This window comes from Pan paniscus, chromosome 11, assembly GCF_029289425.2.
Source record: "Pan paniscus chromosome 11, NHGRI_mPanPan1-v2.0_pri, whole genome shotgun sequence".
In the NCBI taxonomy this organism is placed as follows: Eukaryota; Metazoa; Chordata; class Mammalia; order Primates; family Hominidae; genus Pan; species Pan paniscus.
The window spans coordinates 107,983,658-108,005,328 of record NC_073260.2 but is presented as its reverse complement, the minus strand read 5'-3'; the positions used below and the strand labels follow the sequence as shown (position 1 = coordinate 108,005,328).

General features: G+C 39.2%; 1 protein-coding gene across 15 annotated transcripts in view; it reads right to left on the bottom strand.

Moving 5' to 3' along the window:
• Window positions 1–21,671, bottom strand: part of BNC2 (basonuclin zinc finger protein 2) — a 461,841-nt gene that overhangs the window by 138,769 nt on the left and 301,401 nt on the right. For all 15 annotated transcript variants that reach the window (XM_063594470.1, XM_063594471.1, XM_063594472.1 and 12 more), the window contains one exon: window positions 2,071–2,306. In XM_063594470.1, the coding sequence (XP_063450540.1) occupies window positions 2,071–2,306 (236 nt within the window). The remainder of the gene's footprint in view (window positions 1–2,070; window positions 2,307–21,671) is intronic.

Below are 21,671 nucleotides of genomic sequence, written 5' to 3'. Positions count from 1 at the left end.
AACATCTAAATAATTATTTCAAGTAAAATAAAAAACAGGCACTGGCCAAGGCAGAACAATAGGACCATAACACAGAAACATTATCAGGCTTTATGTTTACTCCTATCAAAGTGCTACCTGAGCTTTGTTAAAATGGCAAACCAACATAGCCCTGCACATACCTATTTGTTTGGACAGAAAGATACAATGTATATGCTTGTGTCTCTGCGTAGGTATACCGGTGTAAGTATCTTAGGCAACAAATACACATGAAACTGAAATACAATATTAATGACAGAAGTATAAGCAGCATAGTGGAGGTAATAAAGATGGTACCAGATTGGGGCAAAACACTTGTTGGTTTGGAATAAAGAAAGGACTGTTAGCCAAGCTAACAGTTCCATACAAACAACTGTAAGAGGTTTTTCTCTTTGTGTAGGGTAAAATCCATTCAAAACAGACATTAATAATCACGCTGTAGAAATGACTGTAGAAAAGATGTAGCACTGTATGCATCTTGGGGCCAGTATAAGCAGGGATTGTGAAACCAGTTCCTTATTTATTTTTCCTGGCCCCTTCCTCCTAGATCTTGTTCCCCCTCATGCCCCCTGACCGTCCAAGACTTATCTTCCTACTTTAACCCATTGAAATGTCCCCATCCTGAGGCAAATGAGATAATGCTTGTAAACATTCTCTATAAACTGAAAACGTAATATATAATTGCTACTATTATCACCATCATCTCATATTTTGAGGGCCAAATTTTCTGCGTCTTCCCAGTTGAGATTCTCACTAAATTAAGATGCCATTCTATTCTGAGAGCAGACAGGTTATTCCAACTCCCTTCCCTTTCCCTACTTCTACTTTCTATCCTTCCACTGCTCTCCTGTCCCAGCTAACAGCTGGAGGTACCACACAGGAAAATGACAAGAATCTGTGTGTACTGATGCCAGGTTAAAACGAGAGGTAGACTGAGGCTCCCCACTCCTCACATGCCAAGCTGGCAGCTAATGCCCTTCATGTAACACACAGTAGCTCAGGGAATAAATAGTGGAGATATGTCTAGCACTATATAAGGCTGGCACAGCCAAAACCAATTGTTTTTGAAGGGGTCATGTCTCCTGGTATTATCCTCATGGGAAATTTGAAAAATTGCTTCAGATTCTACCTTCTCAAATTGAGATCTCCTTCGGCGAGAGGGGTATTTCTTCATCATCCAGTGTAGCCTCTTTGGATCCTGGGATCTCCCAAAATGCTGTTCTCAACATTGACCCCTCAAGGGTTACAGGAAGACAGATAGCCATAAACACATTTCAGAGGCAAAGTATACAGTGCAAATGACACATGACACATTGCAAAAATGAGATGAAGAAAGAGAAGGATGGGAGATGGGGGTGCATGAAGGCTGTGGGCCTCCCAGAAAACTCTTAAAGCCCTTACCAGGTCAGAAGTGCCATTGACACAAAGGAGACACTCAAGGCTGGAAGAACAGGTTCTGCAAAGACGAAATCTAAAATCATGTCCGTGTGTTTCAGAATGTAGAAATCTGAAGGCTATCATGTGAGGGTTTACTGGTTATATAAGTTTATATGGATTATAGTTCTACCTTTGAGTTGGCTGAAAAAACAATAAATAGTAAAATGTGTACCTTTAGGTACAAAGACAACCAAGAAAAACACCGTACCTGCAAACTGAGTATGAGAAAAAGCCCTAATAAACCCAAATGAAGGGTAATCTCAGATTTTCACACACCCATTACCCGCCTCAAAGAGCCCTCCTTTTTAATAGGGTTATAATAAGACTTGTTGAAGAAGCCAGAAAGCCCATGTTGTAGAGAAAGAGTTGAATTCAAAAAGGTGCAAACAAAGGTAACGCAAGTCAAGAGGCCAAGTTTTCCTTCTAATACAGCCTGAGGCCCGATGGTGGCCTGCTTTGTCTCTCTCCTTTCCCCTTCCCTGACAAGCCTGCTGAAATGACCACTTTAACCAGAGGAGGGTGTGCAGCCCTTCCTGCAAGGTTTGCCAAGGACTCTCACCCTTCCCCACCCACAGTCGGCCCCGGACACGGGCGGCGTTCAAGTCCTCTCCCTACCTGAAGGATGTATCCTCGGACATAGTCCCGCAGAGTCCAGCCAAGGCCGTGCAGTATGTGCAGTACCTCCTCTTGCTTCAGGACGCTGAAGAGACGGTCCAGCAGGATCTTTAGCCGCACAGGCACTGCTTGTGTCCCATAGAGCATCAGGCTGCTGATGTCAAACACGACGTTGGACTGCACAATCTCCACTTGGGTGGGGTGGTACAGGTGCTGCGTGCTGAGCTTATCCAAGGCTGTGGTGGTCCCACCAAAGTTCCAGAGATGGGGGTGTTGGGAATAAGATAAAGAGAGAGAACAGGAGTTAGAAATACTGCTGGAAGTTACCAGGGCTCCATTTCTACACATGAATGTTCGCCATAGGTGTTTAAGCAAGATCTTGCAAAGAAAATAGTTCTCTGACACCTCCTTTCTGTTTTACCCCTTTTCTTTCCTATTTTTTTAATTGGATGTGTTTATAAAATGCAGGCAACAACAAACAGAAAACACATTCAACTTTAAGATAAAGAGTCACTGAGGATGTTTTCAAATGACCGTGGCTGGTGCTAAAAACCTCAGTGATTTGTTAACTGAACTGTGTTTCAACCCAAGTGATGATGGTGTCCCCTACCCCCCACCAAAAACAAAACAAAACAATTCCTAACTCATGCCATATGGGCAGGCTCAGTGAATATCACTTTTCTGAATAAGATTCACCCCTTATAATACCTGAATGGTTAAAGAGGAGGAAGAGAGTGTTCTTTAGACGACAGGGGTGAAAGACCTAATTTGGAGGGAATAAGGAAAGCTGACATCTGTGTGGAGGGATAGTAATTTAAGTCAAGTCATATTAGCTATAGGGGGTTATCCAAAAACTTAGTTCTCCCAATTTCTCTCATTAGTCACCTGTTAGATAGCTTTTGTGTTCATTGGCATGTTTTCTGAAAGTTATTCGGGATAAAAAATAAAATTAAAGTCATAATTTTAAAAAGAAAGAAATAACAAGTCACTTTGTTAATAGCTCTAAGGGTATAGATGAAAATGGAAAGAAATGACAAACCAACATTTGGGAATTTCTGGTGTATTTCAGCTAACTGTATTATCTCAGTATAAAAAGCTGAGGACGACCATTCTCAGAGTAAACACTTTTAATAAAATGAAAACTTCAACAATTGGGTGTTTTTCTCCTCAAATTTAAGAAACGCCATCTCTTCTCTAGAACTAAAGGCCAAAATAAGGTCATAAATTCCAGTCCCCATCCATATCTGAGTTACTGCACACCCTATTGCTGATAATATAATTACATTTTGCCTCAGTTTCTCAAGCAATAACACTGTCTTATCTGTAGGGCTTAAAGAGATGCTGCAGAGATTAGTGAGATAACGAGTGAGAGGCACTCTAAACTCCTTAAGAGAACACAAAAGGCATTCAAAACTGTCAGAATTATATGCATATGCCCATTTAGGAATTAAACAAGATGAACACATAAGCCGGAAGGATGGTCATCTAACCTCATGAGTCAGGCAAATGGGTATCAGCCAACATCTAGGCTCAAGTCATAACTACACCTAAGTTATGAACCTAAGGTTTCTGCAAATTCTAAACTACTGTGTGGCCTTTCTCAGCTGCTTTTCCTAACACCTTATCCCTAATGGTATGGGCTACACTACATGTGCATTCTCAGCAACTCCTATTTTACTACACCAATATTACTGCATAATAATGGAGGAATTTAAAAGTGCGTGCACACAGATTTTTTAGTATTTCATATGTATTTTTTCAGGGCTCCTCCTCCACTCTCATTTCCTCCTGACTTGTGGTCACTAGAGAGTTCATGTACTCTTGATAAATTGCTTTCTTACATCCACAGTGTAAAGGCCCTTATCATTTACCCGCTGGCTTCATTCAACACATTTACTCCCAGGAATACTTTGTCAAAGAGTTCGGGTTTTCTCATACTTCATGTCTTGCAGCTGATTTGTCTGATCTTCCCTATTCTAGTGGTTAAGTCAACTTTGAATAAATAGCCTTAAAAATTAATTTAACGTTTGGGAAAGATAAGGGATTCACAAGCCTAGGGATTGAAGTTTTCTCTCACTCCACAGGGCATTTAGACTGCAAAAAAGCAGGGATGGGGTATTACTATCCCTGTTCTTCTTCAAGTACAGCTTAACTACTCAGCCTTCTGATGTGTGGCTGCTCTGCTAACAGAATCCAGTGACCAGATCGGGGGGATCTGCTCCTCCTCCATTTCCCTTCATCAGCTCTCCTCAACCGTTTCAGATAGTTCTTTACAAAACAGACTTCTATGACAACAGCAAATATGAAACTGACAGGAGTCAGTAGAAAGGAAATAAAATGACACAAAATCCTGATTTTTGTGTGTGTACTTGGCACCTTGCATGTCTGCATTAAATACATGCAGGTGTGTGTGCAAATGCGTTCAAATTGTAGGTGAAAAAAACCACAATCACTCTCCCTCCCACTCATTAAAAAAGGTTGGTTGTTTTATTTTGTATTATTTTTTAAGACGGAGTCTCGCTCTGTCGCCCAGGCTGGAGGGCAGTGGCGCGATCTCGGCTCACTGCAAGCTCCGCCTCCCGGTTTCACGCCATTCTCCTGCCTCAGCCTCCAGACTAGCTGGGACTCAGGCGCCCACCACCACGCCTGACTAATTTTTTTTTTTTTTTTTTTTTTTTTTTGTATTTTTAGTAGAGACGGGGTTTCACCATGTTAGCCAGGATGGTCTCGATCTCCTGACCTCGTGATCCACCCGCCTCGGCCTCCCAAAGTGCTGGGATTACAGGCATGAGCCACCACACCCGGCCAAGGTTGGTTGTTTTAAAGATGAAGAGCACTAAACTGTTAAGGGTACAGAAGAAAAGACAATTAAAAGAGCACAGAAAGAACAAAAATATTTCCCTAGATATGCTTTCAAGAACACCTGAGACTGAGGATATTATAAGGACACTAGTTGATTCTTCTTCATAAGTGTACCATATGTTAGTAAGTATGAATACAGCTGGGCAAGGTGGCTCACACCTGTAATCCCAGCACTTTGGGAGGCGAGACGGCAGATTGCCTAAGCCAAGAGTTCAAGACCGGCCTGGGCAATGTGGTGAAACTCCCACCTCTACAAAAAATGGAAAAATTAGCTGGACATGGTGGCGCCCACCTGTGGTCCCAGCTACTCGGGATGCTGGAGTAGGAGGATTATCTGAGCCCAGGGGAGATCCAGGCTGCAGTGAGCCATGATTGTATCACTGTACTCCAGCCTGGGCAACAGAGTGAGACCCTGTCTCAAAAAAAAAGAAAAAAGTAGAAAAACTGTTATAAACCACATAAATATAGAGCAAAGGTCAACAACTTATTCTATAAAGGCCAGATATTAAATATTTTAGGTTTGTGGGTTATGCATTCTCTTTCACACCTATTCACCTCTACTGTTATAGCAAGAAAGCAGCCACACACAGGTAAGACTTAAACTATTAGGTGTGTCAATGTTCCAATAAAACTGTACTTAGGCCAGGTGCAGTGGCTCACACCTGTAATCCCAGCACTGTGGGAGGCCAAGGCAGGAGAATTGCTTGAGCCCAAGAGTTTGAGATCAGCTTAGGCAACACATTGAAACCCTGTCTCTACAAAAAAATAAAATATTAGGCAGGCATACCTGTAGTTCCAGCTACTTGGGAGGCTGAGTGGGGAGGACTGCTTGGGCCCTGGGGGTCAAGGCTGCAGTGGAGCAATGATTGTGCCACTGCACTTCAGCCTGGGTAGAAGAGTAAGACCCTGTCTCCAAAAACAAACAAACAAACTTTATTTACACAAACAGACACCTCACCAGCTTTGTTTGGGCCCTGAGGACGATGAAAAGGCGGACTAGATATTTAATGGAAGTCAATAGTAGATCACAAAAAAGCTCTAAGAGTGTGGTTTAGGAAGCAGTTACCTAGGAGATGAGCCATAGATGAAGACTTAAAAAATATTAAACTGTGCCAGGCACAGTGGCTCACACCTGTAACCCCAGCACTTTGGGAGGCTGAGGCGGGTGGATCATGAGGTCAAGAGATCAAGACCATTCTGGCCAATATGGTGAAACCCCGTTTCTACTAAAAATACAAAAATTAGCTGGGCATGGTGGCGCGCGCCTGTAGTCCCAGTTACTCAGGAGGCTGAGGCAGGAGAATCACTGGAACCTGGGAGGTGGAGGTTACAATGAGCCAAGATCATGCCACTGCACTCCAGCCTGGCTACAGAGCGAGACTCTAACTCAAAAAAAAAAAAAAAAATTAAACTGCCTAACTTGCAAATTTCAGCATAAACATATCATCAAAGATTATGATCTGTCAAATTTCTTGAATATAACAAAATTTTCTGGTTTATAATTACTAGATCATATCGAGTCACCAAGTTGTGACAACTTTTGGGGAAGTATCCATGGAACTATGATACATGATGATTTTTTAAGTGTCATAAAATCTGTAAGCTGAGAACTAGACTGCTGCCTAATTTCATGATCTTCACATATCTGACTGTGGAGGAGTCAGGTCTTGATCTTGTAGGGTTAGGAATATGAGTTAGGACAATGGCGCTGTGGAAAAGGTAGGTCAAGAACTCATTCATCAGGATGGAGTGGGAAAAGATGTCACCTACTTTAATATATTATGGGCCTAACCATCTGCTGATGTGTCCCATACCAATGGTATTGTTAAGATTCATTTTCAGGCCAGGCACCGTGGCTCACACCTGTAATCCCAGCACTTTGGGAGGTTGCAGTGGGCGAATAACCCGAGGTCAGGAGTTTGAGACCAGGCTGGCCAACATGGGGAAACTCTACCTTTACTAAAAACACAAAAATAAGCCGGGCATGGTGGCACACGCCTGTAGTCCAAGCTACTCGGGAGGCTGAGGCAGGAGAATGGCGTGAACCCGGGAGGCGGAGCTTGCAGTGAGCCGAGATCGCGCCACTGCACTCCAGCCTGGGCGACAGAGCGAGACTCCGTCTCAAAAAAAAAAAAAAAAAAAAATGCAATCTAACCAGAAGTTGCATATACAAAATATATAAAAGTGAAGCTGTTCTAGGTGAAGCTGGAGTAATCATGGGTCAGAGAACATCCAATCAGGTATTACTCCCTTTTTCTCTTCAACTTGCTTAAGTATCTCAGTGGGCTGAACTGTACTTGCTTAAGTACAGTTTGAAAAGCCCTTTTCTCTATAGTGAGTTGATATCAATTTTTTGCCTGATTTGTGTCCACTCCCCTTCACTCTGGTAATAGAAGCTACATTTCCTTTTGGGAACTTGTCCCTTACACTCAACACCAATATTTCTTTCTTTTCTGTTTTTTTTTTGTTGTTGTTTGTTTGTTTTTTTTGAGACAGGTTCTAACTCTATGACCCACGTTGGAGTGCAGTGGCAGGATCGCGGCTCCCCACAGCCTCCATCTCCTGGGACTCAGTCTCCCAAGCAGCTAGGACTAGAGGTGCATGCCACCATACCCAGCTAATTTTTCTGTATTTTTTTTTGTAGAGATGGGGTTTCCCCATGTTGTTCAGCCTGGTCTCGAACTTCTGGGTTCAAGTGATCCACCTGCCTCGGCCTCCCAAAGTGTTGGGATTACAGGCATGAGCCACCATACTCAGACAATACCAGTATTTCATAGAACTGAATATTCCTTAGCCAGGCCTAGAAAACCAGTCTGCTCCCAGCACCCTGACCATAACAACTGGTTCAAGAATAGGCAAGTGACCTAAGTCTGGACAGTAAAATTGAATCCAGGAACTTACTTAGAACTACTGGGAATTTCTTCTCTTTCCTCTAAATTTGTACCTAATGAATATGCTTGAGAATGCAAATCATATGAAGAAGATCTAGGCTGCAAGACAATCTGACAAATATCTAGTACTGATAATATTGTTTGATTGAGAAGATTTGGCAGTGCTTTGAGGCTGGTACTATCCCTGGAATCTTCTGTTACATGAGCCAACAAAATCTGTATTTCCTTGTCCCTCCACTACCTCTCCCTGTCCCCTCTGCCATTTTCTCAGTGTCTACTGGAAGTCACATTCTGTAAGTTGGAAATAAAAGAGTTCTATTACAACTACCCTTTGAGGTACTTTTCTAGCTGATTAAAAAGTAATTTCAACGTCAGGTGCGGTGGCTCATGCCTGTCATCCCAGCACTTTGGGAGGTTGAGGCAGGCGGATCATGAGGTCAGGAGTTCGAGACCAACCTGGCCAACATGGTGAAACCACGTCTCTACTAAAAATACAAAAATTGTCCAGGCATGGTGGTGCGCACCTGTAGTCCCAGCTACTCTACTCAGGAGGCTGAAGCAGGAGAATCACTTGAACCCGGGAGGCAGAGGTTGCAGTGAGCTGAGATTGTGCCACTGCACTCCAGCCTGGGTGACAGAGCAAGACTCCGTCTCAAAAAAAAAAAAAAAAAGTAATTTCAAAGTAGTGGTCGGTGTTCAACTAAAAGTATGTTAGTTCCAGGCTGAATGCAATTCATAATTTCTGCAATGAATGGAATGAAGAGTATTCTAAACAATTTCACATCTTATACGGATTGACAAAGAGGGACGAATGCCTTCAACAGCATTAATAAGGAAAAATAATGGTGAGGAAGAGTATAAAGAAAATAACCCTTTAAGTATCAACTATATATCAGGCATCATTCTAGAGCAAATTTGTCCAAACCATGGCCCAGGACGGCTTTGAATGCGGCCCAATACAAATTCATAAACTTTCTTAAATGAGATTTTTTTTTGCCATTTATTTTTAGTTTATCAGCTATCGTTAGTGTGTTAGTGTATTTTATGTGTGGCCCAAGCCAATTCTTCTTCCATTGTGGCCCAGGGAAGCCAAAAGATTGGACATCCCTGTTCTAGGGGCTATTAGCTCATTTAATCCTTCAATTAAAAAGCATACAAACACAGTATTATTATTATTGCTTATTCTGAGATTATAGGCTCAATCAGGTCAGGTAACTGGCCTAAGGTCACTTAGCAACTTCACTCAAGAAAATTCTGTTTTCACCACATGTTTGAATAAATAGTCAATATGAAACCTGCAAGTCCTCATCATGTCGGAAGTCCCTAACTACCAGCAATCTGGGCTACTTGCCCATCACTCTGCTGAAGCAAGCATTTCAAAGGTCACCAACACCTGCCTTTCTGTGAAATCCAATAGCTTTTTTCCTTCATTATTCTCCACAGTCTCTCCATAGCAGCTGACCTTATTGATCACCACTCCTCCTAAAATGCTCTCCTCCTTCATTCATGCATACATTCATTTATCCACCAGCACCTATTAACTTATCTCTGAGGTACGTGCTGTATGCAGATGCAAAAGTAATTTATGTTGTGGCCTCCATCTTCAAAAGCAGACAGATGTAGGCAATATAAATGCCATAAAAAAGATTTGACAAAGTACTGTGGGACACAGAAGAGAGGGCAATGCTGCCGGGAATGCAGTCTCCTAACTCGGAAGTCAGCAGGCAAGAAAGGAGGAGGAGACTACTGTAGGTAGACGGAACTAAGGCAGTGATTCTCACTCATTGTGTGCATCAGAATCAAGTGGAGGACCTGTTAAAACAGACTGCTGGGCCACCTCCCCCAGAGTTTCTGATTCACTGGGTCTGGGCATCAAGAATCTGCATTTCTAACAAGTCTCCAGAAGATGCTGATGCTACTGGCCAGGATCATACTCTGAGAATCACTGAATTAATGGGTATGTGTTAGGGAACTATCTAAAGAATGTAACGCTTGCAGCAAAATAGTTGGAAATTAGTCCAAAAAGATCAGATTAGCAGACTGTAAGTAAGGAGCTGTATTTGTAAAGGCAAAGACCTGTGGAAAGCTTATAATTTTATTTCTTGTTAATAGGATTAGGAAAGTATTAAACATTTTATAAGAGGAAAATGGGTAGGTGTGGTGGTACATGCCTGAAATCTCAATGCTTTGGGAGGCTAAGATGGGAGGATCACTTGAAGATAGGAATTGGAGATCTGCCTGGACAACACAGTGAAACCATGTCCACAAAAAAAAATAAAAAATTAATGAGCCAGGCAAGGAGAAGTGTGGTAGAGCAAGCCTATAGTCCCAGTTACTTGAAGCAACAGAGACAGGAGAATCACTTGAGCCCAGGAGTTCCAGGCTGCAGTGAGCTATGACCCTGCGCTGTACTCCAGCGTGGGTGACAGAATGAGACTCCAACTCTAAACAGCAAAAGATTAAAAGATAAAAATGATTTTTAGTTTTAGATGTAAAATTCTGATAAGAGTGCAGAAATTTAATTAAAGCAATAGTTGTCACATGGGAGACATGACACCTGTCCAGCAGGAACAATGGCTGGTGAAGGTACTGGATGAACCTTGGCCACAGAGCCATAACCAACCAACGTAGGAAAGTTCAGAAGTAAGAGGGTTGTTTTAACTTTGAAAATTGTGGCCAGGCGTGGTGGCTCATGCCTGTAATCCCAGCACTTTGGGAGGCCCAGCACTTTGGGAGGCCCAGCACTTTAGGAGGCCCAGCACTTTGGGATAACCAGTCAGGAGTTTGTGACCAGCCTGGCCAATACAGTGAAACCACATCTCTATTAAAACTACAAAAATTAGCCAGGCATGGTGGTGGGCACCTGTAATCCCAGCTACTCAGGCGGCTGAGATAGGAGAATCTCTTGAACCCGGGAGGCAGAGGTGGCAGTGAGCCAAGACTGCCCTATTGCACTTCGCCTGGGCAACAAGAGTGAAACTCCGCCTCAAAAAAAATAAATAAATAAATAAACCCACAGCCTTTGAAAATTGCCCCGGATGATTATGACACATATGCCCCCACTCACATACCACACTGAAAATTGGAGATAGAAACGGGGAGGGATGGCTTAGAGCCAAGTGAAGAGAGCAGGGCATTTTTGCATTACTCCACTGGGACATGACTTAATTCAGTGGACTTCTCAGTAGAGTATGCCTAAGCTCAGGGTATAAAAAGGCCTTCCATGAGGTATGCAAACACAAGGACCCAATTTCCAGATCTTGCAGTTCCATATTTACTCTAAAACTGATCCACTTGAGAATGGGCCTCCAAGTACATGAAGATTATTCATTCTTGTTTCTCTTCTGAAAATTGTACCCTTCCTTCTTTACAAAATAAAGGTATATACTTGGCTTATATTCTATATGGTACACTAGCCCAGGGTGTAAAACTCTTCTGAGTGCTAAAATAATTCACAATCTGATTATTAAAAGAATTAACAGGCCAGCTGTGGTGGCTCACACCTGTAATTCCAGCACTTTTGAGAAGGTGAGCCAGGTGGATTGTTTGAGCCTAGGAGTTCGACACCAGCCTGGGCAACGTGGTGAAACCCCATCTCTACAAAAAATACAAAAATTAGCTGAGCATGGTGGCACGTGCCTGTAGTCCCAGCTACTCGGGAGGCTGAGGTGGGAGGATCACTTGAGCCCACGGAGGTCGAAGCTGCAGTGAGCCGTGACTGAGCCACTACACTCCAGCCTGAGCAACAGAGTGAGACCCTGTCTCAAAAAACAAACAAACAAACAAAACAATTAATAAAGGCTCATATTTCCCTGACTATACACAGATGAGTAAAGTGTAGCTAGATCTCATACAGGATTTAGGACTATGCTGGAATGTTCAGAATTCAGACATCATGTAAAATGGGCAATGATAATGAACTCTCCTCTTACATTCTTACCTATTTTAGTAATGTATTGCTCTTTAGAAAGCATCCTATGGGAGCAAAGCATGAGTGTCCAATAATGAAAATGGTCTCCCTCCTCGAACCCCACATATTCAAAGCTAAGATATTCTTTTCAACTATCCTCAACACTCATTCATCCCTAGGAGGCGTCTTCACCTGGGAAGAAAAGCCCCTAAGCAAATGTAAGTGATGCCCACTCTTTTAATTTTAGTTTGAATATTTTCCTGTCCCTACAAAATTTGTAGAATACACTGAATAAAAGGTGTGGATAGAAATTTTACCTAATTTCTTTCAGAAACTATGTTTATCATTTAGTAAGGTAGTTATAGCCTACATAATCAAATAATAGCAAAATATTTACCATTAATCATCATTTTCATCTTAAAAGATTTTGAATACCTTCTACATACTGCTAATAAAAATAACAGAATAAATTATAATCCAAATGTCAAAGCACTTAATTTTTAGCAAGTATGTAAGTTCCTCTTTCATTAAGCATATAAAAACAGTTTGGTCATGATACCTAGCAAAATTGATAAATGTTTTTATATATTACTCTTACCTAATTTTTTCCTAAAGTCCAACACTAAATTGTGTGATACACATGGAACCGTATTTATCAAAGTGATATCATGACTTCTAACATACTTCTCATTTCATAAATAAGTTATATATTATAGTACATAATTACTAATTAAGTAAAGAGAAATAGCATGTGTATTATAAGCTGAATAAATAAATTTTACTAGCACCACATTTTATTCTGGACTGTTTTAGTAATGTATCATAAAAGATGCATTCCACAACTTATTGATATGTTTTTATAAGTTTTCTCAAAGTGCATTTATTTGAACTGAAATGTGAACTCAGCTTTTTCTAATAAAAATTAAGTCAGATTTGTCAGTCCCACTGATCAAATATGATCATTTGACCATATCATTGGATTTGCAAATTAGGCTACCTGGTGGAAATTTTCATCAATTAAGATAGCTAAGTCTGCAACAGTAAGATAAAAGCATTTTGTTAAAAAAAAAATTGCAGAAGTTATTTGAATTAAAAACTAATACAGTATTTTTATTTTCTCAATCTTTTCTGGGTATACAGGGATAAACAACATGCCTCTAAACTGAAGACTAACAATTAAATTTATAGGGCAGGACTTGGTCGCTCATGCCTATAATCCTAGCACTTTGGGAGGCCTAGGAGGACAGATCACTTGAGGCCAAGAGTTCGAGACCAGCCTGGCCAACAGAGCGAAACCCTGTATCTACAAAAAAAAAATTATAAATCATTATTTGATATAATTTCTTAAAGCCCTTTTCCATAAATTGAAAAAGAAATGACTATAACAATATCTGAGTAATACGTAGGATGGTTTCAATTTCTTAGCTTTTAGCAAACCAATCAAGTGCTGTGTAATTTTTGGCATATAACTTGCAATGACTTCTAAGGAATGAATGACAATGTGATAACAAACCTCCTAGTCCCATGTAGTCATGTGAACAGATGTCTCAGCAGTTACAGCTGTAGAAATGAAAATTGGGAATAGAACTGATAGTGTACCTTTTCTCTTTTTTGTAATAAGTACTATTCATCCATGGATACATGAACTAATCTGAGAAGAAAAAAATTTATAGTCCCAACTATTTCACCGGCAGATACTTCACTGACAGATACATTTCTAACAAAAACCCAATTTATGTTTAACAAATTGTTAAAATTTGTAATATTTATATTGCTTGGATTTTATCACTGTGATGACAGTTTTTAAAATAAAATTTCTATTTCTAAATATTTTATTAATTTTCATTGTAGGCATGCATGTTAAGTTGAGTAATAAAAGACTTTCCAGTGAACATTTATGGTAATGTTATTTGGGGGAAAAGGAGTGGAAACAACAGTTAAGGTTAAAAAATAATGACAGAAAGCAACGATTTCATGTTTCCAGTGTTTTTAAAAGGTGCTCGTTGTCTTCCAGATTAAAGACAGAGTCTCTAGGGCCAGAGTCTAATCCCAGCTCTGCCACTTACTTGCTGTAAGATATTCGTAAGTAACTCAGCATATGAGAATGTTAGGGTAGTCCTTAGTTTTCAAAATTATTTTAAGTATAAGCAAGCCAGTGACCTGAAGACTACAATCTTAATGTAAGGAGAAAGGAGAAGAAAGCATAAAATCAAGACCAAGCTAAGAAGTAGGAGGAAAAACAGATGCTTGTAGTAAAGATGAGGCACAGCTACAAAATGATTGGGATTTTCCAGTTTGGAAGATCTGGAGGCAAAATCAATGAGATTCAGAGGAAACATCAGGTTTCCAGACAAACTGCCTCTCCACCTGCCCACCTGTGATCATTTGCCCCTAGGAATCCAACTATTCCTACACTATGCAGATGATCCCTAACCTTTAAATTTCGCTCTGCCCAAGCTCAACTCCAAACACATACTTGACTCCTTTTGCTGTGAAAGGTAGAACTGGGAAACTAGGCCAAAATATTTGAAATCAGACTTTTTTGTGTGTCATTTTCTCATAGGTGCTTATTGACAAAATGTTCTAAATTCAAGAAAAAGGAAAACAAAAAGACAATTACCCATAATCCCACCACCCAAAACAATGATTGTCCACATGTTGATGTATCTACATCTACTTTTTTCAATACATAACTTTATATAGTTGAGGTCACACTGTAGATAAAAGTTTCTATCTTGGTGGCGGTGTTGTCTCCCTTAACATTATCTAGCACGAACACTCAAAATTATCTCTGACTACTTTCCCTTGCTTCCGTAGTTCATCGTCATCCTTAATCACTTTAAACTCTTCCATTGCAGTTTTTCCTGGATCAATTTCTTCTTTCTAGTCTAATTTATACCGTTTTAGAGCAGGCTTTTAGACCTTCATAACTTCATTACTACAAGGGCTCCTAACTGATTTGGTCTCTCTCTCTTCTCACTGGCCTATTATATGCTAAATAAAACCAAGTCAATCTTCTCAAAATACTGCTTAGTCTTTCCTCTGTTCAAAATTTCCAATGACGCCCCCAGCCTCTTCACACACATAACTGCCCCACTTCTCTCTCACCCACACACAAAATCCTTAACCTGGGTCAGAAGACCTTGGACAGATTGATTTACTTTCCAGTCTAGTAACTCTCTGACATGGGCCCTCTGATCTGCCCAAAGTAAGGTTCCCAGCACCTTCACATATTACTAGCACTTTACTATTTGGTCACTAAATGTGTATTTCCTGTCCCATGCTAAGTTTTAGAGATTTAGTGAAGAACAAAACAGCTATGATTTGGGCCCACTTGAAGTTAATACACTAGTGAAGAAAACAGACTTTTAAAAATTACACTGCAGGGCACAGTGGCTCATGCCTGTAATCCAGCACTTTGGGAGGCTGAGGTGGGTGGGTCACTTGAGCTCGAGTTTGAGATCAGCCTAAGCAACATGGTGAGACCCTGTCTCTACAAAAAATACAAAAATTAGCCAGGCATTGTGGTGCACACCTATAATCTCAGATCCTTGGGAGGCTGAGATGGGAGGATCACTTGAGCCTGGGAGGTTGAGGCTGCAGTGAGCCAAGATTGTGCCACTGCACTCCAGCCTAAGCAAAAGAATGAGCCTCATCTCAAAAAAAAAAAAAAAAAAAAAAAGCAACAAACAAACAAACACATTAACACACAAAATTACAAACTGGGTATGTGACATGAGAACATAATTTCAATGGGGTGGGAGTCGGGTATTCCAGGCAAAGCCAATTCGGCCAGGACATGAACAAGAGAAGAACCCAAGATGACGCCAGAGAGATAAGTGAGGTTCCATCCGTAAAGCTGTATTTTCTCAGAACGTTTACTTTCAACGCTGTTCAAGTGTCTTTCTTCTTTCTTATTAACTCCTCTGACTACCTTTTCTTTCCCGTTTCAATTTATATTCTATTTTCTTTTTCCATGTAGCCTAGAGAGGCTCCCTCATATAAGAGGAAATGGACTCTACCATTTCCTGGGATCACTTATGTTCCTACATATCTCAAGACCTTGATTTTGAGCAGCAACCATACCTGAAACAAAATCACTCAAGTGTGTTGAGTAATCATACCGTTGGATGGATGAACACAGTTAAGTGTATATAATAGAATAAAAAGCCGTTATTCTACTTTCACTGGAAGGGTAAATGTATGATTCCACCATGCCACCAAATTCTTAATTTCATCCATGTCCCTTTCTCAACCCTTCTTTTGTTCTAGACAGCACCCCCTCACAGAATAAGTGAAGGTGGGTAATTAAGGCAATTTGGAGGGTAAGGTGGCACTGCTAGCTAAGCAGGAATCCTGAGTAAACTTGGCATATTTTCTTTCTTACTAGGTCAAGTATTATTTGGGAGATTACAATGCACTTTTAGTAGAAAAACAGGATAGAAGTCTAACATGGTTAAGAAAAAGAATCTTCACTGCAAGGTACACAGACTGAATCATAATACACAGACTTTATGAAAATCATCCATAATGGTAGCACAAATCACTAGATTTGTGATCAATATGCTAGACTGATGGCCTTATAGCCATAGAAAAAGGTGTAGTATAGACCCTGGAAAGGGGTCGGAGAATAGTCACACAGTAAGACTTTAAGAAGAGCATCTATAAAGAAAGGATTATTTTTCTTTTGTAAAAGGCCTGGAGGAAAAACAAACAAAGGGTCAATTAATCTCTTTTTAGTATGCAGAATTTCATCTGGAAAAAGCAAAAGCTTTAAATGCAAGATAAAGATATTAGAAAAAAGGAAAAAAATTCATACAATACAAGCTTCTTAAACTGTGAATGAGGTTACTGATGGGACATAATTTACTTGGATTTCCTAAAATGCTAGAAACAGAGGCCTAAACTGGCAATTTTATGGCTACAAAACAAAGGAGAAATTGAGGCCTGGATATAATTTCAATAAATATTTTGATAAGATCTATAGTTTTCCAAAGGAACATGGTGGCTAAGCCACAGGACCCCAAAATGACACTTGAGTCTGAATGAAGAAAACTCATTTATGTGGGAACAGAATTGCCATAAGGACAACAGCTGGGATTTCTGTGCTTCATTAATGTATGTAATATAAATGTAAAATGAGTATAAAACATAATGCAAAATGGGTAATAAATGTAAAGTAATATGTACTTTTAACTATACTGCTAACTTAAAGAACAAAGTAATGTCCTTTATAAAATTCAGTTTTCAAATGTATAAAATAGTGCTGGGGGTGGGTGAGGGGTAGTTATAAAAGAACACATCTATCACATGAAATGCGAATAACAATTTTTTATTTCTATTTTAAATAACAGGAATTGCTCCTCAAACCTTCAAATAAATTAAAATAAATGTAAACCTGTAATTCTACAGACTTCACTTCCAATATTTTCTGTGAAGGTCACAGAAATAAGAACATATTCAGATACTTCTTTTTCTTAATGTAAGAGTATAAAAGTGCTTTTCACTGATCCTACAAAATTGGCTCTCAGTGATAGTTTATAGTTCTTAGTTTTCCACAACTTTTTTTAAACACAACTTTCCTTAAAAGTCAAATTCAAGTGACTCAGTTGGTTTCCACAGGAATATGCTCATTTCAGGTCCTGAGGTCCAGTGGAGTCCATCTAGCTGTTCAGGCATGGCAGTGTGAAGCTAACAGCCACTCAATAAGATAAGAAGTATGTGAAGTACAATGATTTTTCAAAACCACCTACTTTGTAGAATAAAACAATTAAAAATCTGTATGAAAAGGGTCTAAATGGAAACCCGTTATTTCACTAATTTTCAGTCCTGCCCTGGATATTTCAAAATTTTTAATGCTAATTTGAAGTAATTTTACAAGTTAAAAAAGAAGGCTTATTCTTTTATTTTGGGAGAAAGCCAAGTGAGCCTTAAATTACAAGGCTAATTGTTTCGAGAACTCTGGGTCTCTTGCCTCAACTCCCTTTAGAATTCCAAATTACAAGCATCAAGTGGTCAGCTTTTAGGAGCTCTGGATCCTAGACTACTATTTTAATTTCCAATAGATTAACATTTAACACACGTCTTTAGGGATTGTTTTTATGAAACTCTTTCCACGATTACTTTACGACTTCTAAAAGTTGTTAGCGATGAGATTTTTATTGGAGCAATTTCTGGGATCAGATTTTAAAGTTTTCATTATTTATAAACAGAATATTTTTACCACTCCTATCTCAAATGTCCAGGCTATAACCTCTGAATTTATGAGGGTGGTGGCTCTTCATTCTTGCTAATACGACCAACAATTTTCAATTATACCACACTTCATAATAAGCACACTATACCCAATATAATGATATGTCATTTCAATGTACCTAGCCCATGAACTTCCACAGGTTTAATGGGATTTTGTGTATTTAGAATTTCATCATAAAGGGGCCCTTTGGAATCATTATCACATCAATCCTTTCCCATTATAAGACTCAGCTCTCTTACCAGGCAAAAGCATCAGGGCTGAAGGCAAAGACTTAGTCTACTCTTAGATTGTAAGCTAGATCCTAATAAAAGCCTTAACACTTGGGGAGAACATTAATAAAGGGCAATGATGACATATTAAAACTTTTTAGTGAATCAGGAGATCATGAAGGCAGGCAACAATTGTGATTAAGAGAAAAATTTCTTATGACGTGAAGTAATATTTAGATCTGCACATTTTATTCGCTACTTCTGGGGGAAAGAACTATGTAACTGGGAGCAAGTTAAGTACAAAATGACTCATGTTCCATTTAAGTCACAACTTTCTAACTGTAACTGTCAAGGTTGAATTAATTAGGATATTTAATACCAAGGCTTGCTTCTAGAGTTTTTTTTTTTCTTTTTTTAAAGAGAAGAAGAAAACGAATGGTATGTAGCTAAAAGAGTTGATCCCCAAGTGTGGTGATAAAAACTGTCAACCCTTATGTACAAAGGGTTTATTTTTTTTTCTTCAACAAATAGTGTGTCAGTGTTTTTTAAAATGAATAAACTCCACTGAACCTCTACAAATCCTCATTACATTACTATACCTTATATACATTATGTGAATGGCCCTTGATTTTTTTTCTCATCTCTTAATACATGAGGGATAATGTATAAATACTCTCATGGTTTATTATGAATGTAATTCCAAACTGTAGGGAGGGAAGAGGGACAAAAGTAGTTCCAGTTAAGCCCCACTGTCCTACGGATTTTAATCAACCTCAGTTGACATGCAGCTTTCAGGGTATGTGGATATACATACACATATAAACACCCACAATTAGTCCAGGGTAGACACTGAGCTCCACTCGAGACTATACAGCCAATATTTCAAACTGATTGGCATTTCCCCCTGTGGCCTTACGCATAATAAAGTCCTCAAAACAGACTTTGAAAAGCATTAAAGTCTGACTGAGGCACACATAAAAGTATTTCACCACTCGGTTGTTCAGAAGCTCTCTCTCCTGGCTAGTAGATTAAACAGATCCTTGGTTATACTTATTCTCCCGCTTCTTCTTTCTTACATGGCCCACTTTTGGGGGCATGCCTTTGCTCTTTTGCAGCAACTCCACATGAAGGTGGTAACAGGCAAAGAGAAAATTTTATCTGCAAATTTGACAGTAGATCTAAGAAGAGATTTAGTAATTGAATCTACTTGCTGAAACCAGGTTTGGGAATTATTATTATTGCCACTGCTGTTCTATCCAATCTCCAGTTGCCTCAGCCAGCTTAAAGTTGGCTACACAAACCCTGCTTTATCCAGTTTATGTACCAATGGATTTAATACACAGTACACTGACTATAAAACATATCTCATTTTAAAAGTAACTATTGAGATTTGCTACCTGAATTAACTATGTACATCCTTTTATTAAACAAAAATACGAATTCTTCTGTAAGAAAATAATCACCCTACCCCCCAGTTATTCACTTTAAAGACTTAATTTTCTTAAAAGAACATATATCTATATAAGAATTTCATTAAGCAAAAAGTGCAAAGGCAAGGCATATTTACTATTTGATAAAATATATGCTTTAAACTATCACATGTGAAAAAATATTTCAAAATTGAGAGTTGTGGTATAAAAAGCCAGCATCTGGTAGGGAAATATCTAAAAGAAAGAAATTATTATACTCAGTCTTGAAAAAGAAAAATGAATGTCACCTTTGTGTCACAAGTATTTTTTCCTCCTTCCCCCAGTAATTCAGGCTGAAATCTCACTCTAAATCTATAATCAATCTGTTTTCCCCACTGTAATCCCTTAAAATCTCTAGCCTATCACACACACTTTTGGCACTGACGTGTGTTTTCTTCTGGACTGCTGGATTTGCTTAATGCATATATCAAGTATCAAACTGCTTTGTATCAGTAACCGGTGGGATGAAAAGACTCTATGTAAAGACTTCCTCATAAAAACGGGTTAAGAGGGCAGTCCTAGGGCTTAGGAAAAGTCTAACCTAACGAAATCTTAAATGCACAAGTAGAAAATGTTAAGAACTAAAGCAGTATCTGCTGATTTTTCCACTAATGTGATCAACATATCATTGAGCAGATAGGGAAACCTAAAGTTACCATCCCATTCTCTGTTAGTGGGCTGTTTGACATGTATGAGTTATCAACAAGGCAAAAACTCTTTTGGGATTTAGACCATTGGCAAAACGAAAGTATTTTATACCATCACACATATTTAATGGAGCGCAAACTTTCAGAAAAGAAGTGACATCTGAAATAATGTGAATAAAGAAACAGGGGATATATTGGTTAGTGCTTTGAATTCTGTTTACTAATTTGATCATGATAGTAACCCTAATTTCTAATTAGAAAATTTCTAATTAGATAAGTTCAATTAATCAGTACCAATGGGCACAATCAAAAGAGTCAATACAAATTGTAAAATGTAGCAATTTTTCCTTGAGATATTTTACTGTATTTAAAAACCAGTAATAGAAAACACTTGCCAAATTCATTTAGTCTCTGACTGAGGCACACATATGTGATCTCCTAATTTACAGCTTGCACATACAGATGTTCACACTTAGTAAAAGGGCTTCTTAATAGCTTTTTTTAATTAAAAGTGTGTTGATAATAGGTGTTTTAAATATATCCAAACAACACAGCTGAACTGACAAATGCCTGTCTTCATGCCTCACCACGTCTCACATTGTAGCAAGATTTTGTAAGAGAGAAAAGGTTATATGATTCATTCACATATATATAGGATAAATGTTATCCCCCAAAAACTCCAAATGAAATCTTTCATTAATTTTTCCTTCTATGATCTGTTTCCAAGTAGAAAATGTTAGATAGCTACTCGGTTTATGTAGCCGAAAGCAGAACCACACAGCCGTTGCTTGCTGCCTGCAGTTTTTTTCCTTTGCAAAACTTTGAACCCCATCCAGCTTTGACACACTGCCTCTTCAGTTAATAACTATCAAGTTTCCCCTTGTCTCCTGTCTACTTTTCTTTGAGGCAATTGCGCACTCAGCACCCCGAGATAATAACACACATCTATAAGATAAAAGCAATGGCATTAATGTAATTGTCTGCCTCTCTCTCTTTAGCCTAATCTTTTTTTTCCTTCAGTTTTGACTGCCTGTGTGACACCTGTTTTTGTCTCCTCTGATCCTACGACAGGTTTTCCGCTGACAAGGTTTTTGCCTGACAGAGATTCTGCAGACAAGAACATAATAAAATATGAAGAACTGCTTGTCAGAGTTTCTGCCAATGCTCACATGAAATATAGAAAAAAAATGACTTTTTTTTTAAGGGGCCTTGTGATGGTCGCTTTTGGCATGTCAGAAAAAAGACCTCCCTAGCCAAGTTCTCCAAGCCAAACAGGTGTTTTCTTTTATGCTAGAGGTTGATTTGTTTTTTAATTTTTACTGATAGTGGAAAACACGATTAGCCAAAAGGAGGCGGG